At 49.9% G+C, this 19,704-nt stretch overlaps 1 protein-coding gene and 1 long non-coding RNA gene across 3 annotated transcripts in view; one reads left to right on the top strand and one right to left on the bottom strand.

Annotated features, from left to right (window-relative positions):
* The window catches only part of ctsa (cathepsin A), a 38,880-nt gene extending 32,899 nt beyond the window's left edge, over positions 1 to 5,981 (top strand). The window contains exon 15 of the mRNA XM_052031707.1: positions 1,469 to 5,981. Coding sequence (XP_051887667.1) covers positions 1,469 to 1,552 — 84 coding nt within the window. The 3' untranslated portion in view covers positions 1,553 to 5,981. The remainder of the gene's footprint in view (positions 1 to 1,468) is intronic.
* Positions 5,982 to 6,115: 134 nt separating this feature from the next.
* On the bottom strand, positions 6,116 to 19,698 carry LOC127579074 (uncharacterized). Of its 2 annotated transcripts, none has more exons than XR_007957633.1 (3): positions 19,601 to 19,698; positions 14,292 to 14,640; positions 6,116 to 8,781 (listed from the first exon to the last, which is right to left on the bottom strand). It is a non-coding gene; the product is annotated as an uncharacterized LOC127579074 (long non-coding RNA). The 2 variants fall into 2 exon arrangements; XR_007957634.1 differs by lacking the exon at positions 14,292 to 14,640 and adding an exon at positions 14,641 to 14,905 and having other exon boundaries at positions 19,601 to 19,669.
* Positions 19,699 to 19,704: the final 6 nt, after the last annotated feature.

Genomic DNA, 19,704 nt, shown 5'->3' on the forward strand with positions numbered 1-19,704 from the left:
ACACCACCTGTCATGCCCTGCATCCTGTTTAAGAACCCTCCCTTTTGTTCTTTCCTGCCCCCAGCTGTTCCCTGCCTATGTACTGGTTTAAAATTGATAAATCCTCCAGTTCTGAATTTTTTTCTTTTATTAAAAAAAAACAAGCTTTGACTCTATTTCCCTCTCCTCAGTTGCTACCTGATCTGTTGAGCATTTACAGCATTTTTTTTGTTTTGGCTTTGTTTTTCTGAATGTTGGAAATCCATTTTGCTTATATTTTAGCATGACGTGTAACCCCACCAATATTTATGCTGGCCTTTCAAACAGTGGGTGTGAACAATGACTTGTAGCTAAGTGGGTAAAGATGCATAACCATTGGGCAGGGATGAAAATAATTTCTTACCAGTAGGGTAGAATTGTTCATATTGCCAATTTAAGTCGTTTGTACTGATTGCATCAGCAGCCACTTTTTTTTTACTGGTGCCCTGTGCTGGCCTGTACCAGCTTGCTTTCACCTTTGCCAATGCGTTCCATTCCCATTCTGGATTAAATTAGCTGATTTTAGCCAAGGCAGAAGTTGAAGTGTCGAATGATCCAGGCATAATGTAAAAGATGAATTGTAATCTATCTGAGTTAAGGAATATAAATGGAAATGAGCCAAAACAGAAAGGGAGCAGAAGTTTCCCAGCTCCTGCAGACTTCAGGATATCCAGAATCTTATCAAGTCCCTTTGATCATCTCCCCTGTGTTTGCCAACTGCCATACCTCCTATGGGTAGCAAACCTTCCATTTTAAGATCCTTGTGTTCAAATCTCTGTGTGGCCTCCATCCTTCACCTTTGCAACCCTCCAAGAGTAAGATCAGTCCCAGAAAGGTGCACCCTGGAAGTGTTCAATATTTGCAGGCAAGTGCCTTGTGCTTAAAGGCCCTGCCCTATAATGTGTTATAAAGCTACTCATAAATCTACTCTACATTTATAATTGTATTCTTGGGAGGCTAAAGAGAGTTTATGGATGTAGTGACAAATGGAGTGACTCGAACATGATCAGAATCAGGTTCCTCCAATTCTACTAATATTCCCTACTTTCTCCACACCACAGGATGTCATGATTTCAGCCTTTGAAGTATTAAATACAGAAATTCCCTTTTTGCTTTACTTTCCTCCTTTTAAAATGCTACTTGAAACGTACCTCTGACCAGACATGGTGCAAGACTCCAAGGGCATGTATTCAGACAAAAAGCTGACACCAGGACGATGTTTAGCTTTGGAAAGGTATTCAGAAGGTTGAAAAGGGAAACCGTTAGTTTTCTTCACATGCAGAATGGTTACTTGAGGCCAGAAAGAGTTGGTGAGTCTACCCTGGTTTCTTAAGCAGGAAAGGAGAAGGAAAGAAGAAGGTTTGAGGAAATGCTGTAAGTGGATTTGGATAACTAAGCAATGCCTTTGTATTACATTCCTCATTTCACTCTGAACATTTTCAATTCTCAGGGAGCGGGTCACATGGTGCCATCGGACAAACCAAAAGCTGCCTTTACGTTCTTCAGTCACTTTTTGCGCAAGGAGCCATATTGAGACAACTAGCAAGAATTCCACCAGAAAGTGTAAACCTTGGGTAGCATTTCTGGGCAAGTGTGCACTGAAGTAGGGTGAGGGTTTGGAGTGTGTTCTGAGGCAGTATCTGGAAACATTGAATTGATGTGGGCAGTGAACAATTTCTGAAATCTCAGCTACACCCCAGAGAAAGCTGCTATCTCTGAACACACTCTTCAGCAGAGTTGTTTTCAATGTGGAAGACACCTCTGCAAAGATTAAGCACTCCTAGGCTGTGTCTTACAATTATTGGCACACTCCTGGGATTGATCTACCTGCAATTATGGATACACTCCTGGAGACTGACCTCCCTGCAATCAAAATCTCAGATTCTTGATCTTGGCAATCATTTCAAAAACTTAAATGAATGGTGATTTTAATATAGAAAATTATAATAATTCCTAACCTGCTTGAGGGAATGAATGATACTAGAAATTCAAATGAACTGCAAATTCCTCTGTATTAAAGAAATCAGGCAGACTTCTTAGCAAGAAATGTAAACTTGATGAATGAAGAGGTAAACACAACCTTTCAAGTTAGCTTTAAGGTTTGTACTACTAAACTTTGTGTTTGTGTTTCTGACATTTGCTGTTAAATAATTTGTGCTGTGCTTCAATTTCTCTTGTAAATCTGGACCAATAAGGCCCATGGGAAAACTTCTAGGGTGCCATCTGACCTGCACTATTTGTGCATTGGAGCTTTACTTCTATAATTGTATTCTCCTGTAAAGAAGGAGCCAGTGTATATTAGCTTCTGGATAACCTTTTCCCAAATTTGAATACACAACAAGTTATAATTTGGAATTCATTGTCTGAAAGGGTGATGGTAGTATTTTCAGTCATAACTCAAACCAGTTGGTTATCTACTTGAAAACATGAGGCTGTGTGGAATAGGGGATTAATTGAGTTCTTTTAAATTGCTAACACAGATTTGATGGGGTGAGTGGTCTTCTGGTACACATTCACTCTAGTAAATGGATTTAATTTTGATGTAGTTTCCTCTTTTTAAATGGATATACATGCAATTTGAGGGGTGGAAAAGGCTGGAGCTTGGGAAAATGACAAGAAATGAGAAAGAATATTGGTACCAATCAATGAATGGAAAGGTAGACTCTGCTTTTACTGAAAACCTTCCTCAAATTTGCACTTCGATTTAATTTCCTCGCTGCTGAGAGTACTTTTTCATTCTGACATGATTTGCATTTACGATAATTATGTCCTAGAGTGAAGAATCAAATGCTATAGATGCATAGAAGAATTAGAAGCAGAAAGGGCAATCATTTGAAGGATGAATTGTGCAATAGAGTGGCAGTGAAGGCCTTCAGTGTCAATAATGCAAAGAAGCCAGACAGGGAGAATACTGTGCTGGATTGAGGGATGGTACACAGACAGGTTGACTTCTGTAGTAAGGGCAGATGTTCAGTACAGGTCATCCCCAGGTTACAAACAGGTTCCATTTTTACCAAAGGTCAAATTTGTCCATAAGTTGGAGACTATGTCTGTACTTAAACAAAATCACTCAATATGGTAACCATATTTCCATAGAACTGAGGTAGATGCAACTAGTTCTAGAGATGCTGCTGAGGTGGAGGCGACTGGTTCTGATTTCCTTTCAAACTTCTTTTTAAAAAAAACATATCAAGTGAAGACTGAACTGCTGTTTTTCTCTTCTAAAATTTATTTGTAGCATCGAGTACTCTCATTGAAACCTCTACAAGCCTTGGTGCATCTTGCTAAGTTTGGGTCTTGCTCTTCTAGCATTGCCAAACCTTCAAATTTCTTCAAAGCTGCTGCCAATCCTTTTGTAGTGATACTTCAGTTTCTGGGGTTTCAATTTCGCATTATTTTTCCTCTTCTAACAGCTTTTCCAGTTCCATAAGGTCTTCATTGCTTAGCTCTTCAGCATGAGATTCAAGCCAAGCAAGTCAATGACGTTGTCCTCAATCTCAAGCTGAATTTGATTACCAAGGGCCACCACTTTCTCCTTCACATCTATTGTCTCGGAAAAACCTCGGAAATAATGAACAAAGTTAGGACAAAGTTTCTTCCATGCACAATTCATATTTATTTGCTTTACCTCAGCCCAAGCATCTGCAGTATTCTTTACTGCATTGTAGAAGTTGTATGATTTCCGAAATTCCCTTGAAGTCTTGCCTTCTGCTGCATCGGTTACTTTAATAGCTTGAGAAAATGTCTTACGAAGGTAGTATGCTTTAAAAGATGCAATTACACCTTGATCCATTGGTTGGAGAATGGCTGTTGTGTTTAGTGACATTTGGATGAAAATCATCCAAAAATGTAGGATGCCTGCAGGCATTATCGAGAGCCAATAAAATCTTGAATTGCAAATCCTTGGAAGCACAATCTCTCTCCAACTCAGGAACAAAATGGTTTATGAACCAGTCTTCAAAAAGGGCCAACGTCATCCAAGCTGTTCTGTTGGACTTCCAGATGACTGAAAGAGATGCCTTCCACATCCCAAGGGTTCTTGGATGGATGGATAAACAAAGGCCTAAGTTTGCAATCTCCTGCAGCAATAAGGTCAGTCTCCCCTGCAGCAGTTTTTTCCTCCCTCGCAGTAGGTTTGGGCATACGTTTCCAGTGTAATCCAGTCACTTCTACGTTGAACACTTGTTCAGCACAATAAACCCCTCCCTAATTATCTGAACCAAAGCATCAGGAAATGTACTCGCTGCAGCAGAGTGAGCACTTTAACATTATGAAAATTGGCCCTTGTCTTTAAATCTGTTAAACCACCCTCTACTTGAAACAAATTCTTCACTTTCATTACTGTGTTTTTTCTTCAAATCTTTGAACAGGCATTTTGGTTTGTTTTGACTTATCAGGCTAACAGGTATTCGGAATTGATTTTGATCTTCACGCCAAATCACCAGAAGTTTTTCCATTTCAATTATTAAACCACTTCACTTTTTTGTAATGATCAGAGCCGATCCTTTAACATGCTCAAGAATGTGTGCTCTGTGGTGCCTATCATTGAACGACTGAAACCGAACTCTTTGCCAATTTTTGATGGCATTTCTCCCTTTTCATTTTGTTTAATTATATCCATTTTAACTTAAATTGTGATGATTTTCTTTTTCTTAGATGCACTACCATCACGTATGTCTTTTTTGCTTTTGGGAGGCATGGTAATAGCAAAATACTAAGAATTATGCAGCACGGCACCTGTACAGTGTAAAGAATCACAAATACTGTTTCTCGATATGGCGCTCTCAAGATGACTAGCATTGGTATGGGAGACTGAAGTGTTCCTGTCAAGTGTTCTCATTCATCCAATGCACAAAGAAAACTGCCATTTGTAGGAATGAAAGTGTGTACATAAGTCGGACTTTTGGATTTATGGGAGCTTGTCTGCATGTATGGGTTGTCCATAAGTCCAGTGTTTGTACATTGGCCTTTCCCAATTCCTAGGTGTTCTTATAAATTGGGCAGGGTGGCTCTAATGTATTCCAATGCTTCCGAAGTAGAAGGATCCTATTTTCTGCACCCATGTATTTTCTCTGTGAAATGATTTGGACAACTGTGATATCTATGGTCTATGCTTTGGAAGAGGATAGTAATCCCAAAGTATGCAACACTATTTCTTCAAATATAGTAATTTTAATAAAAATGTTACTTTTGCACACTGGTTTCTTAAGGCTGAAAGGGACAATTTATGATTAACTTGTTTACTGACCATCAGCTTTGACTCATTTGCCACATTTTTTCTCTACAGCTCTTATTGTACAACCTCTTGTTGCCATTGTAATACACCTTGAATCAGTTTTGTTTCACTCTCTTTACCCATTCTGCCTATCTTCCTGTTAAGCCCCCTATCACCATTGATGCACTTATAGGAAGTGGACTAAGGTGGCTTGAAATGACTCGTAACTTGCACAATCTCCAGGGTCAGGAGTGTGTGAATGGCAGGAACAGCAGGGGTAACAATAAATGAATGGGTTGCACCATAATGGAGGAAGAATAATGTATGCAATAGCTGAAAACATTGGGAAGTATAATTATCAAGAACCAGCACTTTTCCCCTTGATCCAATAATGTGTCTAAGCACTACCCAACTTATTTCAGTAGACTATACTTTCATTTTGTTGTGAAGGCAGGAGAACTTTAGATTTTATAGCATTTCCCCTGGGATCTAAGCACTTTACACTGCAAATGTACTTCATTGGTTCAGTCACTACTGTGGCAAAATGTCAGAAAATATATGCACAGCAAGCACCTAAAAACAGCAAATGAGAATTGACCTGTTAATCCATTTGGTAGCGTTAGTTGAGGGGGGAACACTGGATAAACACTGCAGAACTACTTCAACTAACACATTGGAATTTTTACGTACAGCTGATATGATGGGACCTTTGTTTAATGACTCGAGCAAATAAATGATTTTTATCTCAGCTGCCTTTCTCTGTATGTTTTTGATTCAGTTTGCGTAAGAGCAGCATTGATATTTGTGCCTCTTATCTCCTCAGCACGGATAAACCAAGATATACTATTTTTTGAGATGTTCTATTTCTGACAGGGATATTTATTTCCTCTTCCTGATTCCCTTGCAAGGGTGGTGTGGATTTAGCCTTGAACTGATGCAGTCCATATGTTGGTGTTTCCACAATATTTGGGGTATTCCAGAATTTCATTCCAGTACAACCAAACCAGAAATGTGTGTGACTTAACTTCCACCTGATAGTATTCCCTGTTGACCCGCTTTTGTCCCTTTGAATACTTGAGGTTATGCATTTGGAAACCTCAGTGATTTGCTGGGGTGTATCTTTTCCATGCTGCAAACTGCAGCCACTGTACACTGACAGTTATCATTCCCCTCCAGGATATCAGCTTTTGGAAACATTTAGTAGGTCAGGTCGTGTCTGAGCGGAAAGCAGATCATCCATCCTGATGCCAGGAATTGCCTGCATTTTTCAGCGGAACTCCTTAGTCCAGTACCACTGTCTGCACCTGGCCTCCATGGACTGTCTGCAGACTTGTCAGCTCTGAGTAAACCTGGAGCAAGTACACCAGTGATTCCCATATGAATAGGAGAAATCACCTGCCAGGGAAAAGTTAAGTAAACCTTTTTAATTAATGTTGGTTTAAATCTTTATAATTGTTTTTAAGTCTGTATGTTATCTAGTCATAACTTTTTGAATAGATCCTGAGTGATTTTGAATGTTTGAATCTTAAGACGAAATACAAGTTCAGTTACAGCTTTGTCAGCTGCTATGCTGGGGGTGGAACCCATGAACTATTAAAGTCCTTCTCTGGGTGCAGTTGGCCATCCCTGCTGAGATAACCCCAATGATGCCACCATGTCAACATGCTGGGAGCCAGGCTCCTGGTGAAATACCAAACCTGGGGCTATCCTGAAAGATCTCATTGTTTCAATTCAGTGGTCCTAGTGAAAGCTCTGATCTGAAATATTGTGTTTTATACCTTCGTGCAGATGCTGCCCGAACTAAAACAGAAAATGCTGGAAACACTCCGTGGGGCAGGCATTAACAGTCATCATTTCAGATCAATAGCTCTTCATCAGAACAACTGCCTGACTTGTTTACAAAATTTTCTCGTGCTTTTCATGATTCCAGCATCTCCAGTGTTTGGCTTTTGTACCTCCTAACATAACCTACTCCAACCTTCAGCTTGCCTTCTGTATAAATCCATATTTTCATCTTTTATATTTGACAAATGTAATGTTCTTAGAAGAACAGGAACTGTCTACTCACCTTGGTTCCATAACCATTCATGCTCTTGTTAAGCAAATATCTATCAATCTCATTTTTTTTTCCATTGACAAAGCCTCAACTTTTTTTTGTGAAATGGAGAGAGATTTCCAGCACTTTTTGTGAAGTACTTCCTGACTTCACTCCTACTCTAACTTGTAAGGTTATGCCCACTTGCTCCTTCCTCTCCCAACAAAGGAAATGGTTCCTATGTCCTTTGTACAAATCATTTAATTACTTTAAACATCTCCACTAAGCCAACCCTTAATACATAGGTCATTTAAGCTCACAGCTGCCATTGGGGAAATGCTGGAATCCATTATGAAGGAGGTAACAGCAGGACATTTACAAAGTCAATAAAAACGTTGACTCTATGATGTCTTGTGAAGGGGAAAGCATATTTGACACATTCTGTAGAACCATAGAACACTACAGCACAGAAAACAGGCCACTTGGCCCCTCTAGTCTGTGCCGAAACTTTATTCTGCTAGTCCCATTGACCTGCACCCAGTCCATAACCCTCCAGACCTCTCCCATCCATGTATCCATCCAATTTATTCTTAAAACTTGAGTGAGCCCGCATTTACCACGTCAGATGGTAGCCCGTTCCACACTCCCACCACTCTCCGAGTGAAGAAGTTTCCCCCCTAATGTTCCCCCTAAACCTTTCCCCTTTCACCCTAAAGCCATGTCCTCTCGTACTTACCTCTCCAAATCTAGAATGCTTAAAGGATGTAACACACAGGGTGCATAAAGAAGAACTAGAAGATCTAGTATTTGGATTTCAGGAAGGTATTCAATAACATGCCACATAAAACAGTGGTGCACAGGAGTGTGAGTGACTGGGGGTAATTTATTGGCATGGATGGAGGATTGACTAACTAACAGAGCCAAGATAAATGGGTCACTTTTGGATTGGCAGTCAGTAACTAGTGGGGTGCCACAGGGATCAGTGCTGGGGTCTCAACTATTTATAATTTGTATTAATATGAGTGTTCTATAGCCAAGTTTGCCTCTGTTACATGGATAGTCGGGTAAGCAAGCTGTGAGGACAACACAGGGCTGGCAAAGGGATGTAGATACAGTAGGTGAGTGGGCAAGTGGTTGGCAGATAAATTACAATGTGGGAAAATCATGAGAAAGGAAGAATGATAAAGTGAATTACTATTTAAATGAATGGAGACTACACAATGTTGCAGTTACAGAGACATCTGGAGGACTCTGTGCATAAAACAAAGGGCGGGCAGTTTTTTGATTTTCACTTAATTAAATATTTCCTGTTTGAAGTTAATGAAACACCAAGTATTGGAGAGACAAAAGCAGCACTTTTCCCCACACTCACCAAATTCCTGATCACAAAATCCTCCTGTTCTTTAGTGGTGACGTGCAAGGTCTGTTTTCTCTCCTCTTCCTCCCGAATAACATGGTCTCGGATTGTAATAATTTTCTGCAGTTAAATCATGGCTTTCACCTCAAATTATATCTGCAATAAAGAATGCATTTTTTTATATTATATTCATTCACAGATCATTGGATCTACAGATTTTTAAGATTTTTTTATACTCTATTGTTTTTTATGATTATCCATGTCATGATTGTTCTGATCTCTTTGTACTACATGTATAAACATTGATATATTAATCTGTATTAATTTGAAAACTAATAAAAAGATTGAAGAAGAAAGAATGCATTTAACTTAAAATAAACCAATATAAAAGCTGTCAGGTGCCTGTACTGTATTCACACATTAAAAGTTAACCAAGTTTCACATCCTACTATGTTGTAATATAAAACTTTTAAATGAAATCTTAAGAAACTGAGCTGAAGGAACTGCTGGAATGTAGGAATTAAGAGCAGGAGCATGTCCCTCAAGCCTGCACCATTTAATAAAATCATGAAATATCTGATTTGTAATCTCAACTTCAAATTCCTATCATTTTCACCCACTTGTTTATCAAATATCAATTTACCTCCGCCTTTTTAAAAACATCCAAAGGGCTTGTTTCTACTGCCCTTTGAGGAAAAGAGCTCCAAAGATTTGCAACGTCAGAGAAAAAACATTGCCACATATTCCTCTTAAAAGGGGAAGATGATTTTACTATAAAGGAAACTTCCTCTCCACATCCACTCTGTCACCTTCAGGATCTTGCATGTTTCAATCAAGTTTCCCCTCAATTTCTGAACTCCAGCAGATACAAGCCTAACCTGTGCAAAGTTTGCTCATAAAACAACCCCCACACACACCACATTCCTGGTATTAGTTTAGTTAACCATATTTGATCTACTTTCAACATTATTAACATCCTTCCTTACATAAGGAAACCAACACTGTGTACAGTACTCCAGATGTGGCCTCACCAATGTTATTATTGAAGCATAACTTCCCTACTTCTGTATTCAATTCCTCTCATGATAGATAACAACATTCAGTTAGCTTTCTTAATGTGCCAGTTGCTAAAGCTTGCCCTGAGCATCCCTCTAAAATACAAATACTACATCGATGACATTTTGACTGACTGACCAAGTTCCCCCACCCCACTGACTGCAGCAGCATCTTTACCAATAATCATGTCTGTTTGGTGCCGATGCTTCCTTCTCGCTCCTGTGTCAGTAAGTGAATCCATAGTCTTGAGAAGGTCATCCTCTGATGTTTTCACTGTTACTACACTTCGCCCATTGCTGTACCTCCATTGTCAGTTATCTATCAGCAGCAAATTTAATAACCAAACAGTCAGTGCCTTCATCAGTCATTTACATACATTGTAAAAAGTTGAGACCCCAGCACCAATCCACGTGGCCTACTGTTAATTAATTACATCTTGCCAACCGGAAGAAATTATTCATGCAAATAGAAACAGAATGAATCACATAACCCCCATAAAAGTGAACAGAGTAATCAGACAATGTTCAATGTCTTGTCTTCTCTGAACCCCTGTGGTCTGACTCTGCACAGGGTTTACAGATCTGCTGAGAAATGCCCAGATTCATCCCCAAAAGCCTGAGAAGAGTGCCCAAAAGAGTGAGGAGGAATATTTGAAAGTTAATCACCGCTTCACCTGGAAATACTTTTTGGGACCCTGGGTGGTGGGAAGGGAAGTGAAAGGATGGGTGTTGCACTTCCTGGTTTACCATGCAACTGCAGTCTTCAGCTGCGGAGCCTCCCCACAAATAAATTGTTAATTCACTGCATTGCAAAGTGTTTTATAATTAATAATGGTACTTTGAAGAGTAATTGATGTTTTAAGGAAATTAAAGCACAGCAGGGTCTCACAAACTGTGATGAGATAAATCCGTAGACAATTTTTTTTTGGTGAAGTTCTCTCTGCGCTGCAAATCACCTTCTTGCATCCAGCTGTCTTGCTCTTCTTGTCTCAAATAAGTACAAAGAGCTCATGGAACTCTTTGGCATTGAGATTGAGATCACTCTCCAGTTTTCCCATAAGGATCCCCACTTTCCTAGCCCTTACCTTTCTCATCTATCTCCCCCTCATGCCCTCTCATGTTTCCTGATGTCTTCCTGCTTTGATCCTATCAGACTAAACTACTGACCACAAAAGACGCCGTTCCTGGCCACAGGTTTACTGGCATTGTTAAATTACTTCCCTTTTTTCAGGTCACCCTTCCCTCTCCTGTCACCTCTCCCTCAAAAAACCATCTTTGTCACTTCCGTCCTTCCAAACCAGCATCCTAATATCCAAATTGGAGCAAACAATTGCAGGTGGAAATAACACAGAAGACGCTGGAGGTGCTCACCAGGCCAAGCAGCATAAGTGAGAAGAAAAACAAAGAGTTTCGGGTCAAGAACCCTTCATCAGAACTGGGAAAATGAGGAAGCAGCGTGTTTTAAGTTGCAGATGGGGAAGGTGGAAAAACAAATTGAAAAAGAAAGGTACAGTCACATCCATGGAGAGAGCAAAAGATAGGATGATTAAGTCTTGAGGGTTGCAATGTGCCTAGATAGAATATGAGGTGCTGTTTCTCAAGCTGTTGGGTAGCGACATAGGAGGCAAAAGATTGAGGTCAGAGTGGGTGGGATGAAGAACTAGAGTGATAGGAGACCGGAAGTTCAGGGTTGCTGCTCCCACCCCCCACTTTGAACAGATCATCCTCCATAATTTCTGCGACCTCCAAGAGGATTCCACCATGTGACACATCTTTCTCTCCCCTCTGCTCTTTCAGCAGTGTGAAATGGCCTTTCCCTTAAGGACGCCCTGGTCTCCACCAACCACTCCCCTCTTGGGACTCTCCCATGAGATTTCAGGAGATGAAACACCTGCCCTCTTGCATCTTCTCTTACCACCATCCAAGGACCCAAGCAGTCCTTTCAGTAAAGTGGTAATTTCCTAACATTTCTTCAAACTTAGTGTATCGCATACAGTGCTCGTGATGTGGCCTCCTCCACATTGGAAAAATCAAATACTGATTGAATGACCTCTTTTCAGAATGCCTCTGCTCAGTGAGCAAGGGGAGCTTTGAGCTCTCAGTCTCTTGCCACTTTAATTCTCCTCTCCACTCTGACATCCCTTCAGTCTCCCAACTTGCTCCAACAATGCCAACATAAGTTCAAGGAACAGCACCTCATCTTCCATCTAGGTACATTGTAGCCCTTGGGACCTGCTGTTTAACTTAACAACATCAACCATTTTATCTTCTCCTTCCACACTGGTTGTACCTTTCTCTTTAAATGCTTTTCTTTTTTTGTCTCCAAATGCAGTTTTTAAAGAAATTGTTACCCGGACAAATTTGGTCTGCACCTTTTTACAAACATCTCCACCTAGGTCAGAGTGATTTTTGATTTTCTTCCCAATTCTTGCCTTCTTTGGACTATTTTAATCCTTCTGTCATCCACAGCCACATCTTCAGCTGCCAGGGTTTTAAGACTTAGAATCTCATCTGTGGGATAGTGGTGGCAAAATTATTGAAGTAGTTATCTAAAGACCTGACCAACAAGATAGAGACCTGAGATCAAATCCCACCATCCCGGGTGTGGAATTTGAATTCAGTTAATAATATAAATTAAAAAAGACTACTGATGACCACAAAAAACCCACAAAAAGTCTATATCGATGATTTGGATGAGAATAGCGGGGGGGTATCATCATTGTGAGACAGCGAGAGAGCCAAGGAGCGGAGACGGGAGCAGTTGACTGGATCCCAGTTCCGCCACTGTGGGCATTCTCACCAGGTTTAATGTGGAAGTAGATCAGCACTGGACAAGATTTAGAACCAAGGGTTTGTGATATTCTCCATGCTGACAGCGCAGAGGGGACAGGTACCTGGAACATCATTCCCGGCTGACAATGTTAAGCAGGCTGTATACTTCATTGGAGTTAACCACAAGCCTAACTCTGAAATTATGTTATAGTGTGGGGTCTGTACTGGGATGCTTGCTCTTTGTGATTTTTATAAACGACCTGGATGAGGAAGTGGAGGGGTGGGTTAGTAATTTTGCGGATGACACGAAGGTTGGGGGTGTTGTGGATAGTTTGGAGGGCTGTCAGAGGTTACAGAGGGATATAAATAGGATGCAAAGTTGGGCTGAGAAGTGGCAGATGCAGTTCAACCCAGATAAGTGTGAAGTGGTTCATTTTGGTAGGTCAAATATGTCGGCGGAATATAGTCTTAATCGTAGGACTCTTGGCAGTGTGGAGGATCAGAGGGATCTTGGGGTCCAAGTCCATAGGACGCTCAAAGCGGCTGCGCAGGTTGTCTCTGTGGTTAAGAAGGCATATGGTGTATCGTCCTTCATCAATCGGGGAATTGAATTTAGGAGCCGGGAGGTATTGTTGCAGCTATATAGGTCCCTGGTCAGACCCCATTTGGAGTACTGTGCTCAGTTCTGGTCGCCTCACTACAGGAAGGATGTGGAGACCATAGAGAGGGTGCAGAGGAGATTTACAAGGATGCTGCCTGGAATGCAGAGCATACCTTATGAAAGCAGGTTGAGGGAACTCGGCCTTTTCTCCTTGGAGCGACGGAGGATGAGGGGGGACCTGACAGAGGTATATAAGATGATGAGAGGCATTGATCGTGTGGATAGTCAGAGGCTTTTCCCCAGGGCTGAAATGGTGGCCACAAGAGGACACAGGTTTAAGGTGCTGGGGAGTAGGTATAGAGGAGATTTCAGGGGTAAGTTTTTTAATCAGAGAGTGGTGAGTGCGTGGAATGGGCTGCCGAAAACGGTGGTGGAGGCGGATACGATAGGGTCTATTAAGAGACTGTTGGATAGGTACATGGAGCTGAGAAAAATAGAGGGCTATGGATAAGCCTGGTAATTTCTAGGGTAGGGACATGTTCGGCACAGCTTTGTGGGCCGAAGGGCCTGAATTGTGCTGTAGTGTTTCTATGTTCTAATATACAAGGCATGATTAGTAAGTTTGCAGATAACACTAAAATAGTTGGTGTGGTTGAGGGTTGGTGAGGCTGCATTCGGAATATTGTGTTCCGTTTTGGTCAACCTGCTGTAGGAAAGACGCCATTAAGCTGAAAAGAGTGCAGAGGAGATTTACGAGGGACTGAGTTTTTGAAAAGACATTGATCAGGTTGGGACTTTTTTCATTGAAGCACAGGAGAATGAGGGGTGATTTTGTAGAGGTGTATAACATCGAGGGGCATTGATGGGGTGAATGCGCACAATCTTCTTCCCAGGGTCAGGGAACCAAGAACTAGAGGGCATAGGTTTAAGGTAAGAGGGGAGAGAATTTAATAGGAACCTGAGGGGCAACCTTTTCACCCAGAGGGTGGTCGGTATATAGAATGAGCTGCCAGAGGGGGTGGTTGAGGCAGGTACATTAACAACATTTAAAAGGTACTTGGACAGGTACATGAATAGGAAAGGTTTAGAGGGATATAGGCCAGACACAGGCAAATGGAACTAGCTTAGATGGGAATCTTGGTCAAGCCAGAGGAGATGTATATCTCTGTAACTAGTGATGACCACAAAACTGGTGCAACTGTTTTGGTTTTAAGAGAGAAACAGAGGACTGCAGATACCGGAATCTTGATGAAAAACACGATGATGCTGGAGGAACTCAGCAGGTCAGGCAGCATCCGTGGAGAAAATGTTTCAGGTCAGGACCCTTCTTCAGGACTGAAGATAGGAAAAGGCGAAGCCCAATATATAGGAGTGAAAAGCAGAGCAGTGATAGGTGGACAAAAGAGGGGAGGCGGGGTGGGCACAGGGTGGTGATAGGTGGATGCAGGTTAGAGATAGTGACGGGCAGGTGCAGGGAAGGAGGGGAGAGCAGATCCACCGGGGGATGGGTCAAAGGTAAGGAGAGAGGGAAAAAAAGGGTAGGAGGCTAGGAAAGGGAAGAAGAGAAGAAGGATGGGGGGGTGTTACCTAAAGTGGGAGAATTCAATGTTCATGCCGTTAGGTTCCAAGACAGAAAATGAGGTGCTGTCCCTCCAGTTTGCGCTTGGAATTCTCCTGGCAGTGGAGGAGGCCGAGGACTGACATATCAGTGATAGTGTGGGAGGGGGGAGTTGAAGTGACTGGGAACAGGGAGATGCAGATCGTGGTTACAGACAGAGCGCAGGTGTTCTGCGAAATGGTCACCTAGACTGCGTTTGGTCTCACCAATGTAGAGGAGGCCACACTTGGAGCACTGAAATGCAGTAGATGATATTAAGGGAGGTGCAGGTGAATCTCTGTCTCACCTAAAAGGACTGTTTTGGGTCGCTGGATGGAGGTGGTGCAGTGGCAGGTGTTGCACCTATGGTGGGGGCAGTGGGAAGTTCCTGGGATGGGAGTGGGATGGATGGGTGGGTGGGTGGAAGGGGATGAGTGAACCAGGGAGTGGTGCGGACCAGGGAACTGGGCAGTGGTGGGGAGAGCGGACTAGGGGACCGGGCAGTGGTGGGGAGTGGGCAGTGGTGCGACCAGGGGTGGTGGGGAGAGGGGACCAGGGGACCGGGCAGTGGTGGGACCAGGGGTGGTGGGGAGTGGGGACCAGGGGACCGGGCAGTGGTGGGGAGTGGGCAGTGGTGGGACCTGGGGACCGGGCAGTGGTGGGACCGGGGGTGGGGAGAGGGGACCGGGCAGTGGTGGGACCGGGGGTGGGGGAGAGGGGACCAGGGGTGGGGAGAGGGGACGGGCAGTGGTGGGACCGGGGGTGGGGAGAGGGGACGGGCAGTGGGACCAGGGGTGGGGAGAGGGGACCGGACAGTGGTGGGACCGGGGGTGGGGAGAGGGGACGGGCAGTGGTGGGACCAGGGGTGGGGAGAGGGGACCGGGCAGTGGTGGGACCGGGGGTGGGGACGAGGGGACCGGGCAGTGGTGGGACCGGGGGTGGGGAGAGGGGACCAGGGGTGGGGAGAGGGGACCGGGCAGTGGTGGGACCGGGGTGGGGAGAGGGGACCGGGCAGTCGTGGGACCGGGGGTGGGGGAGAGGGGACCGGGGGTGGGGAGAGGGGACCGGGGGTGGGGGAGAGGGGACGGGCAGTGGTGGGACCGGGGGTGGGGGAGAGGGGACCGGGCAGTGGTGGGACCGGGGGTGGGGAGAGGGGACCGGGGGTGGGGGAGAGGGGATGGGCAGTGGTGGGACCGGGGGTGGGGGAGAGGGGACGGGCAGTGGTGGGACCAGGGGTGGGGGAGAGGGGACCGGGGGTGGGGAGAGGGGATCGGGGGTGGGGGAGAGGGGACGGGCAGTGGTGGGACCGGGGGTGGGGGAGAGGGGACCGGGGAGTGGTGGGACCGGGGGTGGGGAGAGGGGACCAGGGGTGGGGAGAGGGGACCGGGCAGTGGTGGGACCGGGGGTGGGGAGAGGGGACCGGGCAGTGGTGGGACCGGGGGTGGGGGAGAGGGGACCGGGGGTGGGGGAGAGGGGACGGGCAGTGGTGGGACCAGGGGGTGGGGGAGAGGGGACCAGGCAGTGGTGGGACCGGGGGTGGGGGAGAGGGGACAGGGGGTGGGGAGAGGGGACCGGGGGTGGGGGAGAGGGGACGGGCAGTGGTGGGACCGGGGGTGGGGAGAGGGGACCGGGGGTGGGGGAGAGGGGACCGGGCAGTGGTGGGACCAGGGGTGGGGAGAGGGGACCGGGCAGTGGTGGGACCGGGGGTGGGGAGAGGGGACCGGGCAGTGGTGGGACCAGGGGTGGGGAGAGGGGACCGGGGAGTGGTGGGACCGGGGGTGGGGGAGAGGGGACCGGGCAGTGGTGGGACCGGGGGTGGGGAGAGGGGACCAGGGGTGGGGAGAGGGGACCGGGCAGTGGTGGGACCGGGAGTGGGGTAGAGGGGACCGGGCAGTGGTGGGACCGGGGGTGGGGGAGAGGGGACCGGGGGTGGGGAGAGGGGACCGGGGATGGGGGAGAGGGGACGGGCAGTGGTGGGGACCGGGGGTGGGGGAGAGGGGACGGGCAGTGGTGGGACCGGGGGTGGGGAGAGGGGACCGGGGGTGGGGGAGGGGGGACCGGGCAGTGGTGGGACCGGGGGTGGGGAGAGGGGACCGGGGGTGGGGGAGAGGGGACCGGGCAGTGGTGGGACCGGGGGTGGGGGAGAGGGGACCGGGCAGTGGTGGGACCAGGGGTGGGGAGAGGGGACCGGGCAGTGGTGGGACCGGGGGTGGGGAGAGGGGACCGGGCAGTGGTGGGACCGGGGGTGGGGGAGAGGGGACCGGGCAGTGGTGGGACCGGGGGTGGGGAGAGGGGACCAGGGGTGGGGAGAGGGGACCGGGCAGTGGTGGGACCGGGAGTGGGGGAGAGGGGACCGGGCAGTGGTGGGACCGGGGGTGGGGGAGAGGGGACCGGGGGTGGGGAGAGGGGACCGGGGGTGGGGGAGAGGGGACGGGCAGTGGTGGGACCGGGGGTGGGGGAGAGGGGACCGGGGGTGGGGAGAGGGGACCGGGGGGGGGGGGAGAGGGGACGGGCAGTGGTGGGACCGGGGGTGGGGGAGAGGGGACGGGCAGTGGTGGGACCGGGGGTGGGGAGAGGGGATGGGCTGTGGTGGGACCGGAGGTGGGGAGAGGGGACGGGCAGTGGTGGGACCGGGGGTGGGGAGAGGGGACCGGGCAGTGGTGGGACCGGGGGGTGGGGGAGAGGGGACCGGGGGTGGGGAGAGGGGACCGGGGTGGTGGGACCGGGGGTGGGGAGAGGGGACCGGGCAGTGGTGGGACCGGGGGTGGGGAGAGGGGACCGGGCAGTGGTGGGACCGGGGGTGGGGGAGAGGGGACCGGGGGTGGGGAGAGGGGACCGGGCAGTGGTGGGACCGGGGGTGGGGAGAGGGGACCAGGGGTGGGGAGAGGGGACCGGGCAGTGGTGGGACCGGGGGTGGGGGAGAGGGGACCGGGGTGGTGGGACCGGGGGTGGGGAGAGGGGACCGGGCAGTGGTGGGACCGGGGGTGGGGGAGAGGGGACCGGGGGTGGGGAGAGGGGACCGGGGTGGTGGGACCGGGGGGTGGGGAGAGGGGACCAGGGGTGGGGAGAGGGGACCGGGCAGTGGTGGGGACCGGGGGTGGGGGAGAGGGGACCGGGGGTGGGGGAGAGGGGACGGGCAGTGGTGGGACCGGGGGTGGGGGGAGAGGGGACCAGGCAGTGGTGGGACCGGGGGTGGGGGAGAGGGGACGGGGGGGGGGGAGAGGGGAACCGGGGGTGGGGGAGAGGGGGACGGGCAGTGGTGGGGACCGGGGGTGGGGGAGAGGGGACCGGGGGTGGGGGAGAGGGGAACCGGGCAGTGGTGGGACCAGGGGTGGGGAGAGGGGACCGGGCAGTGGTGGGACCGGGGGTGGGGAGAGGGGACCAGGGGTGGGGAGAAGGGGACCGGGCAGTGGTGGGACCGGGAGTGGGGGAGAGGGGACCGGGCAGTGGTGGGACCGGGGGTGGGGGAGAGGGGACCGGGGGTGGGGGAGAGGGGACGGGCAGTGGTGGGACCGGGGGTGGGGGAGAGGGGACCGGGGGTGGGGAGAGGGGACCGGGGGTGGGGAGAGGGGACGGGCAGTGGTGGGACCGGGGGTGGGGGAGAGGGGACGGGCAGTGGTGGACCGGGGGTGGGGAGAGGGGACGGGCTGTGGTGGGACCGGAGGTGGGGAGAGGGGACGGGCAGTGGTGGGACCGGGGGTGGGGGAGAGGGGACCGGGCAGTGGTGGGACCGGGGGGGGGGGAGAGGGGACCGGGCAGTGGTGGGACCGGGGGTGGGGAGAGGGGGACCAGGGGTGGGGAGAGGGGACCGGGCAGTGGTGGGACCGGGGGTGGGGAGAGGGGACCGGGCAGTGGTGGGACCGGGGGTGGGGAGAGGGGACCGGGCGGGGGGGAGACGGGCCCGGGCAGTGGTGGGACCGGGGGTGGGGGAGAGGGGACCGGGGTGGTGGGACCGGGGGTGGGGAGAGGGGACCGGGCAGTGGTGGGACCGGGGGTGGGGGAGAGGGGACCGGGGGTGGGGAGAGGGGACCGGGGTGGTGGGACCGGGGGTGGGGAGAGGGGACCAGGGGTGGGGAGAGGGGACCGGGCAGTGGTGGGACCGGGGGTGGGGAGAGGGGACCGGGCAGTGGTGGGACCGGGGGTGGGGGAGAGGGGACCGGGGGTGGGGAGAGGGGACCGGGCAGTGGTGGGACCGGGGGTGGGGAGAGGGGACCAGGGGTGGGGAGAGGGGACCGGGCAGTGGTGGGACCGGGGGTGGGGAGAGGGGACCGGGGGTGGGGGAGAGGGGACGGGCAGTGTTGGGACCGGGGGTGGGGGAGAGGGGACCGGGCAGTGGTGGGACCGGGGGTGGGGGAGAGGGGACCGGGCAGTGGTGGGACCAGGGGTGGGGAGAGGGGACCAGGCAGTGGTGGGACCGGGGGTGGGGAGAGGGGACCAGGGGTGGGGAGAGGGGACCGGGCAGTGGTGGGACCAGGCAGTGGTGGGACCGGGAGTGGGGGAGAGGGGACCGGGCAGTGGTGGGACCGGGGGTGGGGAGAGGGGACCGGGGGTGGGGAGAGGGGACCGGGGGTGGGGGAGAGGGGACGGGCAGTGGTGGGACCGGAGGTGGGGAGAGGGGACCGGGCAGTGGTGGGACCGGGGGTGGGGAGAGGGGACCGGGCAGTGGTGGGACGGGGGGTGGGGAGAGGGGACCGGGGGTGGGGAGAGGGGACCGGGCAGTGGTGGGACCGGGGGTGGGGAGAGGGGACGGGCAGTGGTGGGACCGGGGGTGGGGAGAGGGGACCGGGCAGTGGTGGGACCGGGGGTGGGGAGAGGGGACCGGGGTGGTGGACAGAGGTTCCCTGCCAGACTCAGGCTTTGGTTAAACCCCTCCCGGCTCATTTATGCCCTTCAGAGGGGGACGTCCACCGCCCCTCCTCCAACCCACCCCGCCAGTGGATGCTGACATACCCCCACGGGACACACAGCTGAAGGGCGATCAGGGACGGCAACAAACACTCGGCCTGACGCCGCAACCACCCGCCTCTTCGCGTCTCCATTGCAGCCCGCTCCGC

This window comes from Pristis pectinata, chromosome 16, assembly GCF_009764475.1.
Source record: "Pristis pectinata isolate sPriPec2 chromosome 16, sPriPec2.1.pri, whole genome shotgun sequence".
NCBI classification, from domain to species: domain Eukaryota; kingdom Metazoa; phylum Chordata; class Chondrichthyes; order Rhinopristiformes; family Pristidae; genus Pristis; species Pristis pectinata.